This window comes from Typha latifolia, chromosome 3 (genome assembly GCF_019914945.1).
Source record: "Typha latifolia isolate L0001 chromosome 3, TyphaL0001v2, whole genome shotgun sequence".
In the NCBI taxonomy this organism is placed as follows: Eukaryota; Viridiplantae; Streptophyta; class Magnoliopsida; order Poales; family Typhaceae; genus Typha; species Typha latifolia.
This window is the reverse complement of record NC_133088.1, coordinates 12,739,646-12,763,358: the sequence shown is the minus strand read 5'-3', so window position 1 is coordinate 12,763,358 and position 23,713 is coordinate 12,739,646. Positions and strand designations below refer to the sequence as shown.

Here is a 23,713-nt window from a genome sequence, read left to right as displayed (position 1 = left end):
CCGTTTAATAAACATGTCGTGTTAACATGACACGATAACACAACCCGTCTAACCTGATTACCCTATATAAAATTTAAATTTTATTCTATAAAAATAATGCTTTTAAGAAACAAATTAACCTACTTTCATCATCAAACTCATTCAAACATAAAAATTACAGTTCTATTAATTTTAGCTAGATCCCGAGCAAAAAGAAGGGCAGCCGCCGCTTCGAGAGGAGTGCCGACGACAGCCACCGGGAGGAGTTGCTAGATTTGAAGTCGACGGGGAGAAGGGAACAGAGCTCCCAGCTATGCGATTAACAAGGCGGAGGCGGCAGACCGGGGCGGAGGCAAAGGCAGAGGCAGCAGACGGAGGTGGCAGAGATGGGGGCGAAGGCGGAGGCGGCAGATGGAGGCTAAGGCTGAGGCGGCAAACGGAGGCGAAGGCGGCAAACAGAGGCAGAAGCGGTAGACGGAGGCGGAAGCGAAGCGCGCAGGCGTGAGACGAAGCGCGCGAGAGATAGGGCGAAGGCGGAGGCGGCAGATGGAGGCTAAGGCCGAGGCAGCAGACGGAGGCTAAGGTCGAGACGGCAAACGGAGGCGAAGGCGGCGAGACGGAGGTGAAGGCTGCGAGACGGAGGCGAAGCGCGCAAACGGGCGAAGGTAGAGGCGGCGAGACGGAGGCGAAGCGAGGCGCGAGAGACGGGGCGAAGGCGGAGGCGGCGAAGGTGAAGGCGGGCGAATTTTTTCCCCCCCTTTTTGTTGAGGCGGCTGGAGAGGAGTGAAGAGTGGAGAGGTGGTGTTAGGGAAATGTAATTAGATCTAGGGTTTTAGTTTATATATATATTAAACGGGTTAAACGGGTTAGCGGGTTGACCCGACCTGATCCGATCCGACCCGTATGCTTAAACGGGTCAAACGGGTCAAAACAGGTCAGTAGTATAAACCCGAACACGACCCGATTATTAAACGGGTTAGACGGGTTGACCCGTTTACGACCCGAACCCGATTATACTAAACCCAAACCCGATTAAGAGTCGGGTTATCGTGTCGGGTTATCGGGTCGGGTCAAATTTTGCCACCCCTAATTCATAACAACAACACCATCGAACAACTGAACTGCAAATATCTAGGTAAAAAGATAGGATCACATTTTTGCATCGCCAAGAGTGTGTACCGCGGCCTCCTCGTCGCCAGAGAGGGTCTGGGAGACGACGAGCCCATGAAAGGAGCGGGGACCAGGGTTTAGCCCAGCGGCAACCATGTCGTATATGACGTCAGCCACACCGGCAGCGTCGCGGCTCCTTGCCCTGTCCATCAGCTCCTCCATGAAGGTGAAACGCAGTCCTCGCTCTACCGTCGACACCGAAACAATCGAAGAAGAAGAAGAAGTCGATGGGTCTTCGTCTTTGGGCTGCTTCTTCCTCCGGCCTTTCCTCTCGGCGGCTGAGACAGCAAAGAAGACGGGGAACGATCGGGGTTTTGGAGAGAAAGGATGGGAAACGCGGGAGAAATGGTGGCTGGAGGTCAAGGGAAACGCCATTGGTTTCTCCCTCTCAGAGTCGGAAGAGAAGAGAGGAGTGGAGTGGGGGAAATGGATAAGAGAAGAACGGGTTTTTTAGGAGGGAGAAAGAGAGGGAGAATGGGGGTTTAGGAAACGAAACGGGTCTATTTATGTCGGATCCATACGAATCCGGTATTTGTTAATAAGCTCTTCTGATCTCGATAAAATCCATCTACCGGATCCACATCCGGCCCACATAGGATCCACATCCGGCCCACATAGGATCCACATCCGGTAATTATAGCAGTCGTTATATCCAGTGCATTAGAAGCGTACAAATCTACGCGTAGGCGGCTCTTGGGATCCTCTCAAACACAAGGCCATGGTTGCCGTTACGCTCGTCGCCCCCCTTATCTCCTCCCCCAACTCTAATCCTCCTTGCGGAACCCTATCCTTCCCCCAAATCTCTTCTCATACTAAGAAAAGAGAGGAATTCTTCTTCTCCTTTCCCCTCGCGGAGAACAAAGAGAACCCAATGCTCGCGTATCCGCTGCTCTGCGGCTAACAAGCCTTCTTCGGCCACTGAGATCAGGTAGTGTATTGTGCTTGACTCCATCTGATATGGTATTTGGATTAAATTACTGCAAGAAGCACGACGGGTTCCTTTCAGATTTCTTTATTTAATAGGATTCTGTCGACAAAAAATATTTTTATGTTCTTTTAGCTATAAGTGGTCATTGTTGGCATGCTCATGGTTTCTTTGGAGAGATTTATGAGAAGAGTCATCAGTCCACCTCTCCGTTAGAGTCTGAATCAATTGAGCGTGGTTAAGTACGGTAGCTGGAATTCGCTATTTTCTCTCGTGTCAGACTTCTTAGAGAAAATAAGAGAAGAATTGGAGGAAAAAAAACTGTTTGAATCTTGCTCTGCAACAAGTAGGACTAGCTGTAAATTAGTAGAAGTTGCTACTGAAAAAGACATGTAAGCAAATATGCTATTCCTGATGCAGGTCAAAGTTATAAGTTAACTACTAGTTGGCATCAATTCATCCTTAATATGTGAACTTAGTAACGCTGACAGTTAACTGACATCAAACTTCATTACTGGATACCTTTTCATTGAGCAGCTGAAAGTTGGCAAAGCATATCGTTTCTGTTCTGAAAATTTATATTCTTTTAGTACTCTACCATTTTGTAGATCTCTCTATCTAGAAATTAAGATGGGAATAAACCAATAACCAATGTTAAGAAGGCACCAGTCTATCATTTGAGTAAAATAGATAGAAGTTTTTGCTTATAAGAGGCTTAACATCTGTAACAATCCTAGCTTTCTATTACTTGATGTCTCTTGCTCATTTAATCCCTTGTGGATCACTAATTTAGGCTTTTTGTTTTCAAGTAAGTAGTGCGATTTATCACCTTGAATATTTTCTTCTAATATATTTGTTTATTCGAGTCATTTATTTGAGCCTATCAGGTCATATTTCACGAGTAAGGTTTCTGTACAGCCCAAGTTTGTTTGAGCCTATCAGATTGTATTTCATGAGTTAGGTTTCTTGTTCTAAATTTCATTTGTTCTTCAGCTCATCAGCTAAGATAAGAAGTGAAGTTCTTTCACCTTTTCGCACAGTGCGGATGTTCTTTTATCTTGCATTCATTGCAAGTGGCACTTTAGGAGCATTAATAGCAATTACACAATTGGTGCCTGCTCTGGCAAATTCATCAAAAGCAGCTGAGCTTCCTGAAATGGTAAAGGGTCTTGGCATAGATATTGGAGCAGTTTTACTTTTTGCATTTCTCTATTCAAGGGATAACAAAGCCAAAAACGCCCAACTGGCAAAGCTATCAAGAGAGGAAGGCCTTTCAAAACTTAAGCTGCGGCTTAGTGAGAACAGAATTATATCTGTTGGTGAATTGAGAGGAATTGCACGTCTTGTCATTCTCTCTGGCCCTGCCACTTACCTTGATGAATCCTTTAAACTTAGTAAGCCTTTCACTGATGGCCTTCTTGATCGAGGGGTACTGGTTGTTCCTTTTTCAACAGATGGAAATACGCCTAATTTTGAATTTGATGAGAGTGGTGAGGAGGCGACTGTTAATGACAAGAAGAAGAGGCTTTGGCAAATGGTTCCTGTTTACACTTCGGAGTGGGCCAAGTAAGAGATTATATGAAGAAAATAAAATTAGCATTTCCTACCATAAAGGCATAAACATTCTGTTTTGACTTTTGTCTCATGAAGTTGGATAGATGAACAGAAGAAACTGGCCAATGTCACTCTTGATTCTCCAGTGTAAGTTTTCTGTCTTGTCTCTCCTAATTAACCAATGGAAAGAAAATATTGTGCATGTCTCATGCACATCAGAAAAGCCATATATAAAGAATTAGTATGTTCTTTTATGTGTATTATGATCTTTTTGGTCTTTTGTAGCTCTTCCAGTTAACCAGCATGCAATTTTTATGTGAATCAGAGAATGTGATTCAAGCTTTTAATTGAAAATCAATTGTTTGTAAGAATTCAGTGTTCTGTTTTATTGAAGGTACCTCTCCCTGCGCATGGATGGACGTGTTCGTGGAAGTGGTATTGGTTATCCTCCTTGGAATGCTTTTGTTGCTCAATTGCCAATAGTAAAAGGAATTTGGTCAGGGCTTCTTGATGGCATGGATGGAAGAGTACTTTAACAATATCAGATCAATATACAAATGGTAACCATTTTCTGCATGATCTTTTTGTGTGTCCTTTTTTGGAATTTATGTTTTCAACTTTTGATGTGAGATTCATTTCTGTGCTTTTTTGTGATCACGATCTCTCAGTCGCTACCATTGATATTATGTCATATGGATCCATGGAGTTGAATGTCATGTTTTGTTTTTGGTTCTTGGCCAAGTAAAATTGATAATATTCCTACAATATGAACACACAAAATCTATAATACTACTCAATTCTCAGTTCCTCAACAATTATATGTTTGTGGATAAAGAAGTGATTTTTGCACGAGTATTTGGAGCTATCAGAATCTGAACTGACTAATAGGGAAGCGTACTTGAGATTTCTAAAGACCTGAAATGTGTACAAGACCAAGTTCTGAAGTAGAGGCTGCACACCTATATTTCTTTTTTCCACACCATGGGCATATCAGCTTCTGCTCTTCTTCATAAGTCATGACATCCTCACATCAGTATGGATTAGTTCAAGGTAACCAACTCAGTCTTGTAGTAGTATGTCCAAGATTAGTTAGTAATTCCTTCAAGTTTTAGCCTTGAATAAATTTACATTCTCAGTAGAGTTCCCACAAGTGAAATATGATATTTTGCAAGGTAGAAACTCCATATTTTTTCACCAGGATATTCATCTAAAATTGCTCCTATTTCATAGGGTTTCTTGTGTTTGATACTTCCATCCTGTCAAGTAGGACAGCCTCATTAGCTAGGTGAGCTCACCATGCTAGGATTTGGGAAGAAGTGGAACTTTGAGAATTGAAAGATTTATTATGCTCTAATTTTATGTTATTGAGCTTGGTAATTGGACCTTTTATTAAGGAAGAGCTTTTCACCCAAGCTGACATCAATGACGGAAAATCTTCTCTGTCTCAAAATGACATGTATTGTCAACAGTGATTTATTTTCTTAGCTTTTGCTTTGGGTGATTGATTACCTATCCACGGCATCTCTAGTCAGCTGAAGGTATGTGCATATAAATAATACTCTCTCTAAAAAATCATTCCTTGAATTTATCTGATTCACTTGTTCAATACTACTTGATGGAAAGCTACTTGTAATAGGCTCGACACATTGAAGATTGCTTTTAAACTAAATTTCCACGTACCTGGTGAGGAATATTTGGCTCTTTAAATATTTATCTTGACAGAAATTCTACTTATCCATGGACACTAAGTGCTTTGTAGCCTGATGTGAATTATTTTCATGCATACTCTGTTTGAACTTACATTATTCGTTAGTGTCTCTGAGACTCGTTGGTATCCATTATTATTAATTTTTCTGTTGCAAATGGCAGAACATCAAGCCTGCATGTGCATTATATGCAAAGCAGATGCACAAAAAACACAAGGACAAGTAACAATATTTGGAAGGAGTTGACAAGTAATCAGGCAAGAACATCTAAAGTGAAGCACAAGAAAGGACATGGCCACCTGAATTATAGTTTGTTAATACTCAAGCACGCACATCTGCAAGTGTCGTTGTTTTCTGAAGTTGCAAGTGTCGTTGTTTTCTTCTTCTGGGACAGGAGAAAATCCTTATTGTAAAATAGTTGTAATATACCACAAGTGAGAAGATTTATACTATCGCACATCTGACTAAATTGCTGATATGATAATGGAGATTTGGATGGAAAGAAGCTTTCCCAACTTTTTCAGGGAGTAACAAAGTCGAGGACAAAAACTGTGGTTGTCAAAGCTTTCTTCTTAAAATTCCTCGCATTCCCCTATGAACTTTACTTCTTTTCAGATTGTTAAAGTCAAATTTACATCTCATAATACAATCGAGAAACTAAGGAAGCAAAAGAAGTCTATTATTTCTCATTAATGATCTACTTGATCGTTATTTCTTATTCCAAAATCTTCATAGGAGGAGAAGCCGAGGTGCAGCCTAGGTAGATGTCGCACTACTTGATGGGTTCAGCCAGCGCTAGTTTGGGTGAAGGTGAAGGATGGTGTTTATACTCAAGGCAAACCCTAAGGTGGGGCTGAGGCAGTGCTTATGGTGCTTATGGCCACAGCTGGCTCCTTGATGGCGGTGGCCTAGGCACTGACTATGAGCGAGTCAACTTTGTAGGTTGAGGGGAGGGTACTCAGACTAGGTTTGATGTGTCGCAAGCCACAACAATGTTGATGTTGAGATTGACTCGCGAGAGTTAGTCCAGATTGATAGGAACAAGTCAGTTGTCTTTAGGGTTTTAGGGGGCTAGTTGCCGAGTGCGATGCGCTACTCAGCTCTTTTACAAACATAGGGCGGTTGACTGGGCGGCCAAGCACGAGAAAGGGATGTCGGGTCTCGTGTGGTTTAGGCCAATGGATCCAATACCACCCAAGCTATATAACCTTATTTTTGCAAATGCCTAACCCCTCTCGAGGGTTAGTTACAGCTAAATTTAGCTTCTTCTTTTTTTAAAATAATAATCTATTTGATCGCATTCTCATAATCAATTGAGTTTCGGAGGTTTTGTTCTTGGGTGGAAAGGGAGTTCAAGGTTAAGATTTGAACCTTATTATTTCAACAACAACAAATATTTGAAATAAACGATGAGGCCCAGTTATATATTATTTAAAAGAGAGAACATTATTTGAAAAATTACATTGCAAGATTAGTTTATAATTTTCATATGTTTGTGTTTGATTGCTCCTATATATGTGAAGCTTATGTATGTTTTTTTTATGCGAAAAGAGGGTAATCATTCAATTATATTAGGAAATAAGAATGTATAAGGAGGAAAAAAAAAGGAGGGATTACAATACGCAAGGGGTTGAGAACTCAGCGAAAGAGACTTTACAATTAAAATATTTATATTTTCGCCAAAGTGGGGAAAGTTCAAGTAGAAAACCAGTAGGGGTATATTGAAGTGAAATTTTTTGGCATTCTCATCACTCCAAAATTTTCGATAGAAGATATTTTTTGATAACAAGAAACATATTTACGACTTTATACAATCCAGGTGGAATGCAAATCGCTCACCAAGTCCAAAAGGAATTCCACAGTGTCAACCTAGACTGCATCGCCAGATATCAAGATAAGTGATTCAAATTGGAAATGGTAAGTGAAGCTAATAGATGTTTGGCACAGTCTCACAAATAAAATTGCATATATTTAAGTAGTTTCTATCTACATTTCACTGCATCAAAATTTCAGAACACACCAGAACGACTGAACAAAGCTTGTTTTCGCTTTAATCTTTTCTCAATCCAATTAGAGGAAATTAATTACTTTTTTAACCACTTTTTTCTTTTTTCTAGTACATCTAAACATGAAGAGAAAAATCATTTTTTGTCCTCTCTTTTTCTATTCAAACAGAGTGTAAGAACTTTTTTTAAAGAGATAAAGTCTACACACTAAAGCTGAAGTTTAGTATGTATAATTTCTCTCACATAAAGAGAAAATTTTTGTGGACCATGAAGAATTAAAGAAGATGCATATGTACAAGAAAATTAAAAGTGTAGTTTCATAATTCCTTCAATGGTGGCTGTGAGTCAATTAGTAAGGATTCGACTTCCGCAAATTTGATTTCGCCATACCCGGGGATGGTTGGGCTAAGGGGACAGGCGAGGGGATGGGGGGGACGATGTAGGCGACTTGTATAATAGCTTTAGTCAACAATAGCTATGGAACATGGGCTCAAGTGGTAAAGGGGAACAATCCAGCCAATATCGTATACAAATTGGCTCTAAGAAGACTTAGAACTATTCTACAACATATACTGAATATGGTGTCGACTGATGATGAGGATTGCTTTGAATGGATCCGAATGTGTTGCATGGTAGCATGGAAGAGTAGAAATATGACCTATGATAAATTCTTAGGAAGATTAATTTCTATTGAGGTCTTGAGGACTGTTCTAGCCAAAATATGGTTGGTCTCGATGCCATTCTTGTCTTCTGATATGCAAGTGAGGTTTTACCTTTTTTGGCTATCGTCGGAAGATGACATGGTGCAAGTGCTTACCAAGGGCCCTTGGACTATTAGGGGATAAGTCCTAAACCTCATGCTATGGAGACTTGACTTTCAGGCCTCGAAGAAAATTATCAAATAGGGGCTCAGCTAGGTAAACCTCTTCGTGTTGATAACACCACGATTTCTAAAAAAGAAGTCAATTTGTGTAGATCTCGATCTATCTAAGTTGCTAAAGCAAGTTATTCTGATAGAGATTGGTGATAATGAAGATCTCCCTGATTTTTGTTTTGCTTGTGGTGGAATTGGGCATGTTTTTGCATATTTCCTGGACCCGCCCAAACATAAGGCTCTTGAGGAATCGACATCTAGATGGGTGTCGGAGATGATCGGAGATGATTGATCCGGATGCTAGCTCCTCCACGGTGGCTGAGGCACACTTAGTGGATGGCCTGTGATGATTCCATTAGTGATATTTTATATAGCCTGTGGCACAGGTTGTGCAAGAGTCGCGATAGGGCAGCAAGGGACGTAACCACTTCGTTAGCAGCTTGTCCGCTGGGCTTGGTGGTGGACCGCTTAAAACTAGGATTGATGCTACTAATACCTTGAAATATGCTCACAGATTGGGCTCGCAATGACATGCGGAGGCAATTGCAAGTAGTGGGTCGCACTGGAAGTATTATGTTATGTTGGAGGAAGGGGGAGCTCTGGGTTACACCATTCCATTCCTAGTTTTAGGCTTTGCATGCTACAATCATAATGGATAATATGGATCCTTAGGTTGTCTCTTCTATCTTTGTTAAAGACGGAGATGAAGGGATGTATGATATTTCACTCACGATAGGAAATATTTTTCTATTGTAAGGATATTGTTTATCTATTTGAAGGATATTGTTGTCATAATGTTAATTAAATCCTACAAGGTGCATATAAAATTGAACGATTTGAGTTGAGAAATAAGATAGACAAAACAAGTCGACAGTCTAAGTCATTTTGATGTTAGACCAAAATTCAAATAGTATAAGTGTAATTTAAACCTAATGATTTCAACAAAGTAAATTTCGTGCTAATAAGATTGGGCTAAAGTTGGATAAAAAGACTTTATCCTTAGTTTTAAATTGGGTTAATTACGCTGATATCCCTTGTACTATACTCGGCTTTCACGGAGATTCCTTAAACGTTTTTAGGTTACAATGTCAACTCTAAACTTTTAGAAAATTTCAATGGCACCCTTCCGTTAGTCTACCATCAGAATAATTGCGCGAGTTAGCTTACGTGACAGTTAATTAACCCCCAAATAACTTAGATGTCTTCATAAACCCTTTAATTAAATCAGAAAAAAAAGAAATATACTATAATAATTAAATTTAACTTATTATCAAAGATTTTCATCTTCTTCCCTTATCCACCATCATCGACTTCCCCCTCACCATCATCAACCACCCCTTCACCATCGTCGGCAGCCAACATCACCTCCCTGCTGTCAGCTTGCTATAGCTAGGCACCAGCCAACCAAGATAGCTAATCTCATACCTTGCCCTCCTCCCCTTTCCCCGTTTCATCGTAGGGGCATCAGCGAGAGGAGGAGCTTCTGCCTGCAATGAGGGTTAGGGAAAGGGCCGAGCTAGCTGAGTCGTTTGGGTTTGGCTTCTTCACCAAGCTCGTCATCTCGCAGCTCATGAAGGCGCTCAGTCGCTATGCCACCAAGAGCAAGGTGTGCATGTGTGCCGGCGAGGAGCCAAGCAGCCTCATTGACTTCTGGATTCATGATCTATGCCAGTAACGACATCGAGCAAGAGGTCATGCTTTGTGGCCTCGTCCAAGCCTTTCTCGAGCCCAATAGCATCGCCTCGCCCGCTGTGGAATTCGACAGTGAAGAGGAGTTGGATGATACTAGTGGTTGTGATACTGGTGTCGAGGCAGTGGAGGAGGTACGAAAGCTTCTTGATCCTTACTCTAAAAGGGATCCATTCCAAATCTTGCTTTAGAGGAAAATGGTCATTGCGATGGAAGCATTGGTTGTGCTCCGTCCAAGCCGATCGGGTTTTCGAAGAGCAGTGATGGTGAGGCTTTGAGAGGGAGGTTACACGCTCATGAGGTGATCGGCGTAGGTTTGGTGGCGGAGACACGCGGTTTGAGTTAGGTAATTTACTATTTTTTTTATAAATTGATGAACTCGTTAACTTACTAAAGGTATAGTCGGTTATTATATGTTTTTAGTCACTGCACCAAAGTTTAAGGGTAATATTATAACCTAAAAAAAAACTTAGGGGTTCTCATAAAAACAGAGTATACTTGGGGGGTGTTAGCGTAATTAACCTTTTTAAATTCTAACATCTCCTAAAACTGCATATGGTTTGAAGAAGGTTTATAACCGTTATAAAGTGGTATACCAGTATAACACCGTTGCTGAACGGCCAAATTAATCCAACCAAAAAAAAAAAAAAAATCCAACCACGGTGCACGGATGCCGGTGTCTCCTCCTCAGTACTCGACTTCCCAATAAGTCTCGCCATATTGGCGGGAAGAACGAAGCGCAGCAAAAGGGCGCAAGGATCAAAACCCTAAACCCTTCTCTCCTTCTCCCTCCCTTCCAGTCGCTCTCTGCTCTCCTCCATAAAGGAAACCCTAGAGAAACCCCAGCCCTCTGCATGCATCGGCTCGTAACAAGCTCTCTCATGGCCTCGTCGCCTCGCTGGCTTTCCATCGCGTGGTCTCTGCAACCCTCCGTTCTTCGTCGGTTCAAGAAATCGCCCCTTCCGCTGTAAGTTTCGAATCCGTAGACTCTTTTGGTTTTCTTTTTCGATACGCAGTGGAAATTTGACTTGTTTCTTGGGTTCTCCAATGCTCGTGTTTGTCTCTCGTCCCTTCGTCAGATTGAAATCACACAATTTCTGTATTACATAGGTTTTGTCGTTGATTCTGTGGTTGATAAAGATGTATGGGTGGTGGTTTATGGTTAATTAGGTATATTTCTTTTCCCATATAAGAGATGCGTTTCTTGACTTAGAATTTCGCGATTGAAGGTCTCGTGGAGACTTATTTTCTTGCCAAGGAATATGATAATGGAATTGAAAATTGGTAGCAGTTGTGAAATTTTTCGAGCATGAGCTGGAATTTCACGAGGCCAACATATAACCACCTAAAAGGTTTTCCGGGTGTAAATTTGATCACAGCTAGACAGTAGCAACTTGCTGCAAACATTGTTCTTTGGTTCTATCAAATTCCATATGTATTCCTTCAAAAGACATCATATTGCTTAGATCTCTTTGAATGTTGATGATATAAAGCATTTAGACAGCCAGTATTGATTTGAATTATCCTTTGGTTTCCAAACTGACTGGCGTATTAACCTACTATAATCCCTTTCTTTTTTCAACTTAATTGCTAGTCCAAGCTACTTCTGCTGAAATAATCTGGTTAAAAGAATGGCTGATTGGCAATTAATATTTTGGCAAAGGTGTTTATAGGCAAGGATGAACTAATGTTTTAGGTGCCTTAATACAATTCTTTGCCTTTTTTCTGCACCCAATCATACTTAAAATGCTATTTCTTGTATTTGGTTATTTTGATTTTTGATCACAAGATGTTGTTAGCAGGAGGATATTGTGGATGTTTGCTAATAGAAGGAATATACTTGTGTTACTTGGTTGTTCTGATAATTTATTCAATACAGCTAAAAAGCTTCACGATGTGGTACCGCCACAAAGCACATAGATTAGTGGATATGAAGGATGCTTTTCTTCACAGCACTTTTTCCTTATATACATTTCTTCTGATTCATCTGGTTGTGTGATGATCAAAGTTGCTTGGTTTTGATAATGTATTTCACATGTACTTGATGTTATTTGTTTCTTTTGGTAGTTTGAAACTTGCCGAAATATCTGTATACCAGAAATTTTGAAACCATTTTGCTCCTTGCCCTGCCAAGGTTGTGATGATATTTGAATTTTCGAAGGAGAGGGCTCCTTGAGTCCTTGGTTTGCATTTAATTGAAGCAGGATGAAACCATTAATTCAAAAGTCACTCTTATAGAAAGCTCTATACATTGTTGTTTGACTCCATGAAAGGCCATCGTTTGATAGCATGTGGTCCTCTTAAGACTTGTCAAAATTTAAAGTGCTTAAATAGATGACTCTGACTGAAATTCCATAAGACTGGATTATTGTGGTGTTTTTGAGCTGTACTGTAATTTAGGCAAAGTCCTCAAGAGCTTTTGTCCTGAGAATGGGCATTTATAAACTTTCTTCTTCATGCGCTTATATGCTAAATGGAGGTGTGTGCAGTAGTATGAGACAAGTCAAAGAGCACATTGATTTATGTGCCTCTCTGTATATCCATGATGCTGATTTTTTTCCCTATAACTAACATATGAATCTGCCACATATCTTTTCTCCGAGTTTAGTTGGTACATGAATGCATTTGCTATTTCTTTGAAGGCTTATCTTATAATACATCATTATTGGTTTTGCTCACGCATTACTGATATTGTTGCAGTTTGTCTGAAAGAAAATATTGTTATAGACCAAATAAAGCTTCAACAGGAGTTCCTTTAGCAACCAGGAAAGTGAACAAACAAAAGTGTCTTAGCGAAGAAGCCAATCAGTCCCATATTTTATGGTGGAAAGAGGTGTTGTGCAAGTACTGACATTCAGAGCTTTTACTTTCCCCTGAGGATGACTATTATTATTTATTATTGCCATCTAATGCTATGATTAATTTGCAGAAGATGCAGTTGTGCAAGAAGCCTTCTTCTATTCAGCTGGCCCAGAGGCTTACCTACTCAAATTTGTTGGGTTTGGATGTCAATTTAAGAAATGGAAGGTGGAATGCTCTTTGTACTAACAATAGCGCGTATAATGTAATATTGTTGATGATTTGGCCTAGTATAATTACTGTCTCAAATTGTCCTGACACCTGATTGCACCAAGAACAGAAGATGTCTAAGTTTGTTGGATGCGAAAGTTGCACCTTTGACATGCCACTTTCAAAAATTTCTTTTTCATTAAATATAGATTAATCTTAAATATTTTGTACTAATTTATGGAAACATCTAAAAGATTCGAAATAATGCTCAAGAAATTAATAAGTAGCAATCTTAAAATATGCTCTACTGTGGTCTGGAAGCATCGTTGCTTTTTACAAACTTTTAGGCCACCTAGAGTTAGATGGACTATGACTTAGAGTCTAAGAAAAATGTTTTAAACTCTCAGATGGAACTCAAAATTGTGGGTAAGATAGTGCAACGTGGAATGCTTAACCTTTAGAAATATGTAAATTAGTTATGGATGCCATTTTTGTCGAGCACCATTATGTTTCTTCTGTGCAGTATGGTGTACTTTAACCATATTAATGCCTTAATGGTGCTTTAATTCTTTTTCTGGTTGTTCTTTCTATCTCCATAGATTTTGATTATGGTCAACGGATCATATTTCTGCAGTTTGAAAGAAGGAACTCTGAACATGGAAATGTTGCAATTCAAATCGAAGTTTCCTCGTGAAGTTCTACTTTGCAGAGTATGTATTGTACTCATTTGGTTTTATGGTCTTAATTTGTAGAAGGCTATCCTTTGGTTGTGCTTCCGAATATCAACTCTCATTTAAATAGCTCTTTCGAGGAGCTCATGTTTTGCCCATCCTTTAGGAGGTGCCTATGATTGATTACATAGAATTTATTCCTGAAAGGCCTGCTTGGTTGCAGCCTTGCAGGATGAGAAAAAACAAGGCCGATATTAAGGTGGGGATTATCGTGGACTAAAGGAGTTATGCTATCCTTATCTTTATTTTATTGTTTTGTTAGAAAAATAAGAATAGAGTGTAGTTATTATAGGGGATAAGAAACATTTATCTCCTATCCTACCTTAAAGGTGTGATAAGAAAATTGTAATGGTTTATCATGATTCCTTACCCCAACCCTATTATCTCGTGTTTGGTTGTTATTTCGGAGATAGGGGATTGGGATATTGATAGATTTTGTTGCTTATTTCTCTCCAGTTTTCTTATCCGTTGGAATTAAACATTGGCTGTATCCTACAGTGTCTTGTACATCTGTATCTTCTCTGTAATGAGTTCTTTTATCTTCAAATGAATCTTTTCTAATACAACTGAATGGACTTCTTTTTCTTCTTCAGTAGCTCCTACTTTTGATTTTGAACAGTACTTTAACTTACAGTACTTGGTATTGTACCTAACATAACTTCTAATTTAGGTTGGAGATTTCTATGAAGCTATTGGGTTTGATGCCTGTATTCTTGTCGAGCATGCGGGTTTAAATCCTTTTGGAGGCCTGCGTTCAGATAGTATTCCTAAAGCTGGCTGCCCTGTTGTGGTGAGTTATATATGTTGACTATAATTTATTGAAGTCTAAGTTATTGCATGCTCGAAGAATGGGGGATCTTCAGTTGTGGTTCCTTTCTTCATGTCAACTTGTTCCTTTTCTTTGGGGAATTGAATTTCTTTTATGTTACCAAGTGAACAAATTAATGTATATGCAGTAACAGAATATAAATAACAATCCTTTTAAATTTTACTTGATACAATTATTGATTGCCTATCTATCTCACATATCTGTTCCCAGGAAAGTGAACAAAAAACCATCAGAAGTAACTCTAGGTTACTATTTCTTTATCAATCTTCTTCCATTTATATCTGATGACAGAGAAATGGCTTGTCTTTTGTGAACTCTATGGCAGTCTATGTTTTCTTCCTTTTCTGAGAATAAGTATTCTATGTCTAGCTGTTTTTTTTATGTTATTCTTGTTGGTGGATGAATATACTTATGAGTTGTGAACTTGTAAAACTTGTCTCCTAGTGGTACTATGAAATCCTATTTCTTACAATTTTTTGCTTCAAATGACTGAATTATCTCCTCCAAATGGGTTTTATGGATTTTTAAGGAATTCCTTATGTTTCTTCCATGGTTCCAAGTTTTGGCCGATCTTGAGTGGGATCGGCCGAAACGGATTGGCTCGATCCAGGGCCAATACTCGATTCGTTCCGGGCATGGTTCGCCAAATCGGTCGATCTCGATCGAGGCCCAATTCGAACTCTCTCTTTATCTCTTTCAATCTTTCTTCTCACTCTCTCTCTTTCTCTCTTTCACTCTTTCTTTCTCTTTTTCTCGCCTTACCATATAACTATTGTTTCTCTTACGGAGATATCTAGATCTGGTGAACCAGCGATGCAGATTTAACTATGGCGAACTCCAGTATATAATTTTTTAATTTATTTCTTTATCTCTTTTAGTTTTTTTTTTCATTTCTTCCACTCTCTCCCTTTTTTTCCTTTTCTTCTTCTTCTTTTTCACTGCTCTATGATTTTTCTTTCTTTTGTTTGATTTTCTTTCACTCACTTTTTTTCTAACCTCCTCTTCTTTTTAGCTTTCATTGCACCATAGTTTTTCTTTCTTTACTTTCTTATTTTTAAAAAGTTTCTTGCATTTTGAAATAATATTTAGAATTTTACGTAATTAAAAAGTTAGATTAGATCCAAACGATGGATCTAGCAACTATATATCGTTTTTTCGGAAGGCCAATTTCTATCCTGATCCCGATTTTTCGAACCTTGGTTCCAAGTTGAGATTGGCCGTATTGGTCAAAATCGATCGAAATTGGGAGAGAGAGAGAGAGGGAGAAAGAGAGGGAGGAGGGTAAGACAAAAAAGAGAGAAAGAGAGAGAAGAGAGAGGAGCGAGCTCATTGGAGTGAGTGAGAGAGAAAAAGAGAAAATACCCTATCGAGAAAGTATCGCCGGAGAAGAATCAAAGAGGGAGAGACCAAGAGAGAAGGGAGTCGGTGAGGGAAAGGGAGAGTTAGTGGGAGAGAGGAGAGAGAATTGGAGAGGGAGAGATCAAGAGAAGGGAGTCAGTGAGAGAGAGAGAGTTAATGGGAGAGAGGAGAGAGAATCAGAGAGTGAGAGATCAAGAGAAGGGAGTCAGTGAGAGAGAGAGTTAATGAGAGAGGGAGGGGAGTCGGTGAGGGTGAAGGAAATGGTAGTAGGAGAGAGAGAGAGGTAGTGGGAGAAGAAATTAATAAGAGAGAGGAAGAGAGTTTGATAAGAGAAAATTAGTGAGAGAGAGATTAAGAATTTTTTTTATTTGTATGAGAGGGAGAGAGAGTGTGAGTGGTAGAAAGAGAGATAAAAATTAAGAAAATAATATTTATTTTTTTGATTTTTAGATTTATATATGAATAATTTATATTTATATCTTATTATTATTATTTTTTTAAAACTTTAGATTTGTTTTGTATTTTAAAAATTATTTTAAAATACAAATCGATACGGACAGCCAATACTGCCGATATCGCTGATATGACCGATATGTATTGTTTTTTTGGATGACCGATCTTGATTCCGATTCTAATACTTAGAACCTTAGTTTCTCTCGATTTTGACACGTTGTGTAATGTGTCGAGCTTAGGTTGATAGTCGTTCATTAAAAGTTGTCAGTTGTTTCATTTATACTTTTAAATTTTGACTGAGGTCCATATGATCCTATCTTGTTGTGGAGGCTTGTTCTGTGTAATCAGTGTATAATGTATATAGCTCATTGCTGCACTTCTATGGAAGTTATCATCAAATATTTCAATTATTGGTGTGACTCTTTGTACTTCTACAGTTTCTTTGCAGTTTCTTTCTGACAGATTTATTTGATTTTTTCCCACAGAACTTGCGTCAGACTTTGGATGACTTGACTCGTAGTGGGTTTTCTGTTGTGAGTTACTGTCTAATCTTGGATGTCTTTAATTTTATTATTTTATTTTGTACTCTGAGCCAGTACATGATCACATTTCTAACTTACAGAGCATGAATACTAAATGTTATGAGCCCCTCACAAGTTTATCTTTTGAGTCGGATAAAAGCAACAAAACAAAATTAATACTGTTTAGAGAATTAGAGACATTTCTGTCATTCCAAGATATAGGATTCTGAAACTTTATCACATAATTATATTTCTAGCATCAGGTTTTTAATCTTTCTTCTGAAATACGTGGCATTATTTCTTCCCCGGATTAATAGATAGCAGTTATTTGCAGGAGCAGATCCTACTTGTTCATGCCAGTTTAACCCATAGTCTCTCGGTTCTGTTCCATTATACAAGCAGATGTTCTAAATTGATTATTATGATCATGATTTTGACCATGCGGTGGTGCTGCTGCATGCTATTAGGTGGCTGTATTGTGGTAGCTTTTTGTGATCTAGGTACTGTGGGAGTGCTATAAAAGTAGATGAGGTTGATTTTTCTATGGCTTGAAGTTTTGTCCATAACTGAGACATTTCGCCGAAACAGTTCGCATTTTGGTCCATCCGATCCGAAACTAGCTTGCAACTCCATAAATATATATACATTTTTAATATATGTTTTAAATTCAAAGCTGGATTTGACTTGAATCCAATTTGTACCTTACTCAATATCAACCTCGTTGCTTAAATGCTATTAGATTTTGTGTGATGCATTGAAAAATAAGATAAAGAAGACTATTTATTAAAAGAAGTCTGAAAGTGATACAGTGACTAGAAACCAAAGTGACCAAAATGTTTCGTTTTTTAACCAACCCGAAACCCAAACCGTAAACGAAACCTCGAACTATGGATTTTGTTTGATACTAAACAGCAATTACATGACCATGCTTTGGTACTTATACCTTTCTGGCACAACTCTGCACAAGTATCTTGGATCAGCGCATTGAGTGCATGACCTATAAGTGCTTGATTTATGAGATCCACAGTTATATCTTTTGACAACAGAGGCATGCCATTTTATGTGAGACACATCATGCATGTCTTCTTATGCATCCTCGAGACAATAGTGTGTTTCTCTTGTGATAAATGACCTAAGAGTAGCTATAAGTATTAAATAGCTATCTAAAAGATATCGTCACGATCCGAAATAAAAAATCATGACCGGCCATGCATCTCAATATGCTTGAGATACACGAAGCCTTAATAATACTTTCTACTAGTACGATGGCAAATAAATAAATAAATTAAAAATCTGCTTTATTAAATTTAAAATTAATTGTAATAAACATAAAACAATGTTATTGTTTTTGAGTCTCTAACGAAATAAATAAATCTTCCAATCTAAAGCATAAAATTCTAAAGAGCGGAAAAGTAAATAGGTGAATCCTAAGTGGAGGTGGAGTCCGAGTACATCTCGCTCAGTTGCCCTGCTGACTATTACCTGAGATAGATAAATAAATACAAAAACAGAATCCATGAGCCAACAACTATAGCTCAGTGAGTGGAGTCCACTCGAAAACCAAATAAATTCTAAATTATATTAATGCTGAATAAAATTAAACTAAAAACAACAATATTCATAACAATTTGCAATAAACATGCTATTTAAATAATGACAATGATAATAATAGAGAGTCACAACTTGTAACCTTGCACAGTTTCAACGTATTAATATCTTTTCAAAATTTATACTGTCAAATGTTTCAATGGGTCTAAACCCTATGAATCCACATCAATTAGAAGTCACCTCGAGATGACGCTTGGGATTTTTCTTCATAGCTGATTCGGTTAGGGTCATCAAATGGTATCACTATGTGATCAACACATTCTATCTTTTTCATTAACCGTTGGGAGAAGTTAGAGTCACCTAGGAATTTATCATTCATCCTTTGACTGTTCCCTAATCCCGTCAAAGTCACATAAGAAAGTCACCGTAGTGATCGATTTAGGACTTTTCCCCGGACTTCCCAGATAGACTTGAGTCACCACGAAAAATTGTAAGCGATTTAGACCGAGATTGTTTTCTAAGTCGTACCAATACTAGCCTCGTTTTTTTTCACTAATTTCAATATTTGCATAATGTATGGTGATGCACTTAGTATAATGATTAAATGTACACAGAAAATGTAACAATTAAATTTTTGCACGTACGAATGAAAATAATAATAATTTTGCACAAAGAAAATTTATGTGAAAATAATAATTTTGCACACAGAAAAATTTACATGGTCCGACAAAGGCATGAAATATAATAAAATAAATATGGTGATGCACTGAGTATAATGATTAAATGTACACAGAAAATGTAACAATTAAATTTTTGCACGTACGAATGAAAATAATAATAATTTTGCACACAGAAAATTTACGTGAAAATAATAATTTTGCACACAAAAATTTACATGATCCGACAAAGGTACGAAATATAATAAAATAAATATGTGAGTGAACCCACTCACCTGAGTCTAGGCAAGACAACCGAAATCTCAAATCTCTAGCTCACGTACTAAAAATCACCACCTTTAATAATAAATAATAATAAAATTTTTAATTTGAATAATATCAATATTTTTAAAATTAAAAAAAAACCTAAAAAGAACTAAAATGGGTTTAATTACCTATTGGATTAGGCTTGGGCTGCTGCAGGCCCGACCCAATCCAAAAAGGAATCTAATTAATTAGGTTGGGCCGAGGCCCAACCAAAATTAAGTGGATTGGGCTACGGGCTAACCCACAGCCCACCCAAATAAATTGTTCGGTTCGGGTCGGGTCTTTCGATCCGAAATTCAACCTGAACCCGAACCCAAAACTTAATAGAAAAGGGTTGGCTCGTGTTAAACCCGAGCCCCACTCACAACCTTCTCTTCCCGCGACTGACGCGAGGAAGAGAAGGATCGAGAGAGAGTGGCCGCCGGCGACCCTGCCGGTGGCGGTTCACGACCGGCTCTCTCTCTCTCTCTTTACTTCGTCGTCCTCACGAGGTGGAGGAGAACCCACCACCGACGGCCGACATCGATTGGAGCCACGAGGGCTCCCTAGAAGATATCACCGACATTGGGCTTAGAGCATGAAGCTTCCGGTGACGATGCGGTTGCAACCCGAAGCCGCCGGCCAGCCTGATTTGCTGATGAAGTCGAGAAACCCAAATTTAGGTAATTTCGCTATATCCTATTAATCTTTAATTAAATTTGAGGGGTGGGAGAAGGCTTACTAAGGAGTCACGTGGTGGTCTCCGATGGCTCCGGCGGCGCTCCGGCAGGTCAATTCCATGGCGTGACTCCGTCGGTGAGGAAGAAGAAAGCGAAAGAGGGGAGGAAAAAGAGAGAGAATGGGCTGAGGTGGTTAAGCAAAGAGAGAAAAAAAATTAGGGTTTAATTTATTGATTAAAAGAAGATTAAATCTAATCCGATTCGGATTAGATGAAATCTTTTCTGCTCCTCGTCGCGTGCCAGAGAGGGAGAGGGGAGGGGCTGCACGTGCAGAGCACGTGCACCCTCCTCTCTCAACCCCTGATTATTATTATTATATATATATATATATTTTTTTTTTGGTTCTTACATATCTGTCACGATCCGAAATCAGAATTATAACTGACTATGTACCTCAATACACTTAAGATATTCGAAGCCTTAATAGATAATTTTCTAAGTTTACTATGACAAAAATTTAATATAAATATCTGATTCCAATAAATGCAATCCAATAATAAGGAAAATGTCCAATGTCACCACTAATGTGTCTCTGATCAAATTAAAATAACAGATTGTTTAGAATATAAAGACTACTACAACTTAAAGATAAAATAGATAAATCTTAAGTGGAGATAAGGTCCCGGTGCATCACGCTCAATTGCCACGTTGATTAGTACCTGAAATTCTAAGAGGAATCTCATAAGCTAACATCTATAGCTCAGTGAGTGGAATCCACTCAAAAGCCAAATAAATGCGAAATTGCGAATTCATAAACATAACTTTTAATAAATACACGTTTAATAATATAAAATAAAACTCCTACTAAGCATGCTTATGATAACAATAATAATAACAACACAAGTAATAACAGAGTAAGTCATATCGCATAACATGCTTAGCATTAACATACTGAATTTTTCTTAATAATAATAAATATGTCATGTCTCGGTTAGGTTAATACCCTGTGGGTCCATATCAACTAAAAGTCATCTCAAGATACGCTCGAGTTTTCTCTTCATAACTAATCCGGTTAGGATCATTAGGTGTCAATATGTGATAAATGCAACCTGTCTTTTTCACTAACCATAGAAATTAAGATCACCTTAGGGAGAATCTTGGTCTAGCCTGAGATTGTTCTTTAATCGCGTCAGGGTCATCTAGACAGATCATATGCTGATCAAGTATAAGTCTGTTACATGGATTGTTCTTTAACCGTGTTAGAGCCATCTAAACGGATCATATGCTAATCAGGTATAGGTCAGTTCCCTGGACTATTCTCCAATCGTGCTAGAGTCACCTAAACGAATCATATGCTGATCAGGTATAGATCTATTCCTTAGATTTTAAGGTAGATTTGAGTCACTATAGGGAGATGTATGAAGAATATCTAGCCCGTGTCTATTATCAAAGTCTTACTAACTCGTAGCCAATATTTTATTATTTGCACAAAGAATAGTAATGCACAAAGATCAACATTTCAAGAACTAAAGTATTGCACGTAGTAGAGTATGACACGAAATACAACACAACATAAAAAGATGATAATGCACGGAGTATAATACTACACAAATAATAGTACAAAGGAATCATAGTAGGAAATACGAGACGATAATTATGTGAGTAAATTCATTTACTTTAACTTCACGTGGGATAGCTCAAGTTCTCAGTTCAAGTACAAGTATAAATCTTCATATCTATCCATAAATAATTCCACTCTTGAATGGTATTTTCAGAATTTCAAACAACTTGAACCTCCCTAATTGGGCTAAAATAAAACCCAATACTTGGGCTGCCTATAGCCCCAAATATTAAACAATTGGTTGGGCTAAGACCCAACCCAAACCAAAATGGATTGGGTTAGAAGGTCACAACCCACCTACATTTATTAATTGGACCTTAAATGGCCCAATCACTAAAGTCCAACTCACCAACTTATTAAACCACCAACTCACTAACCTACTAACCCATTAACCCATTAATCCGCTAACTAAAACCCATTAACTAAAGTTCACACACACACACAAGTTGGGCCCATGTTCTTTCTTCCTCATTTGAAGAAGGAAGATGAAAAGGAAGGGAAGATGTTTGCCGATTCCCCCTCACCGCTGGCATTTACACTGTTAATGCCGACGCCGACACTGGCCCTATGATCTTGAGGAACCACAATGGATGAAAAACAGCTCCAAGTGGTTGATGGGGAGACTCACCACGATGGTCGTCATCCATGGTGGAGCACCTATTGGGGCTTCTAGAACAAGAAGGAAATATACCCATGACACGAGGTCATCAACGTGAAGCTATTGGACAAATTTGGCGTCAATTGATATGGCCAGTTGATGGATTGCTCCGACGAAGCTATGAACACTAAAATTATGTTTTTATAATCTAACCCATTAATCTCTAATTAAATATGTGGGGGTGGGGGAGGACTCACCTGTGATGCTTTTGGTGTTGTTCTCTCACTCCGGCGACTCTTCAATGTCCAGATCCAACAATGGTGGGTTCGACGAGGAATGATGTAGAAACAAAAGATTAAGAAGAGGAAGTAGGAGATGACCTCCCTGGAGGGGAATAAGCCTCAATTTATATAGGAAAAGAGTTGTTAGAGTTTATGGATTCTTTCTGCGACAAAATCGTCGAAAAAAAAGAAAAAGAAAAAGATTTTGCTCCTTCTGTCTCCGAAAGGGAGAAGGCAGAACAATGCCGCACGTGCTAGGCATGTGCGACCCTCTTATTTTTATTTGTTTATATATATTTTTTGAATGTTACAATATCCTGCTATTTCTATACTGCAATTCTGGGAGGATATGTTAGTTGGAATCAAATTGATAGTGTGCATCTGGAATGAAGCCATATTGATCATTCTCCCAGTCTCCACCAGTTAACGCATTTTAGAAAAAATAATTTGTGTCAGCATATGAAATACACGCCTTTCTCGTCACTTCTATTGTTTTAAAGGAGTTCTCATCGCCTTCAACTTATGATCCTCATAATAGTATCCTGACCATCGTTAAGTGATGGCGAAATAGCTTGGAGTCAGTTGATGAGTCTCTTTATTTTTTAATCTTTAGCTTCTTTACCTTGCTATTTTTTGTAGAGAAAGACTGAATTTTCTGATTATAAGGCAGGACTCTGGACAAAATATTTCTGGAGATTCCTAATTCTTATGTAAGAGTTCGAAGATTTCACAGTGCTGGGATACCTTTAAGCATATACTTTTGTCTTAAACATCTGATAAGGTATATTATGAGGGAGATTGTCATTTTGTTTTCCTGGAGCAGGAAGGGCTGTATCAAGTTAAACCACACTGATTTTATACATTACATTAGGTGTTCGATGTATATATTCTGTCATATATCATCTGAGTGCTTGCGTTCCCATTCCGAAGTGTTTCTATGCTGCTTAAATCTTTTGTAAACTCATGAAGATGCTAATCATGTACAACAAGTAAAACTGTCGTATCCTTGCAGTGCATAGTTGAGGAAGTCCAAGGTCCAACACAGGCTCGTTCTCGCAAAAGTCGATTTATTTCTGGGTAATCACTAGTTAGCTTAAGCATATGGATCATTTACCTGTTAATAGGTTTGCTAAGTACTTCTCTATTTACTTATTGGCCTTTTGCAGAATATGATACTATATTTAATGTTAAATGTGGCTTCTGGATGATCAAAATACT

The 23,713-nt window shown here is 38.5% G+C and overlaps 3 protein-coding genes across 5 annotated transcripts in view; 2 read left to right on the top strand and 1 right to left on the bottom strand.

The window, feature by feature from the left end:
- LOC140784150 (uncharacterized) overlaps nt 1–1,612 on the bottom strand; it is a 28,210-nt gene extending 26,598 nt beyond the window's left edge. Inside the window, exon 1 of the mRNA XM_073131382.1 lies at nt 1,159–1,612. Coding sequence (XP_072987483.1) covers nt 1,159–1,524 — 366 coding nt within the window. The 5' untranslated portion in view covers nt 1,525–1,612. The remainder of the gene's footprint in view (nt 1–1,158) is intronic.
- Nucleotides 1,613–1,815: 203 nt separating this feature from the next.
- LOC140784151 (protein LOW PSII ACCUMULATION 1, chloroplastic) lies at nt 1,816–5,849 on the top strand. The gene is made up of 5 exons (XM_073131383.1): nt 1,816–2,077; nt 3,068–3,640; nt 3,725–3,775; nt 4,023–4,188; nt 5,498–5,849. Exons 2-4 carry the CDS (start codon nt 3,120–3,122, stop codon nt 4,162–4,164), a joined length of 714 nt encoding a protein of 237 aa, XP_072987484.1. The 5' UTR covers nt 1,816–2,077; nt 3,068–3,119; the 3' UTR covers nt 4,165–4,188; nt 5,498–5,849.
- A 4,665-nt stretch (nt 5,850–10,514) lies between these two features.
- Nucleotides 10,515–23,713, top strand: part of LOC140784421 (DNA mismatch repair protein MSH1, mitochondrial) — a 52,320-nt gene continuing 39,121 nt past the window's right edge. Inside the window, exons 1-7 of one of the 3 annotated variants that reach the window (XM_073131824.1) lie at nt 10,515–10,870; nt 12,604–12,736; nt 12,842–12,930; nt 13,547–13,622; nt 14,314–14,433; nt 16,770–16,817; nt 23,508–23,572. In XM_073131824.1, the coding sequence (XP_072987925.1) occupies nt 10,758–10,870; nt 12,604–12,736; nt 12,842–12,930; nt 13,547–13,622; nt 14,314–14,433; nt 16,770–16,817; nt 23,508–23,572 (644 nt within the window). In that variant the 5' untranslated portion in view covers nt 10,515–10,757. Of the gene's footprint in view, nt 10,871–12,603; nt 12,748–12,832; nt 12,931–13,546; nt 13,623–14,313; nt 14,434–16,769; nt 16,818–23,507; nt 23,573–23,713 lie in introns of all 3 variants that reach the window. The other 2 variants (XM_073131823.1, XM_073131825.1) reach the window with 2 other exon arrangements.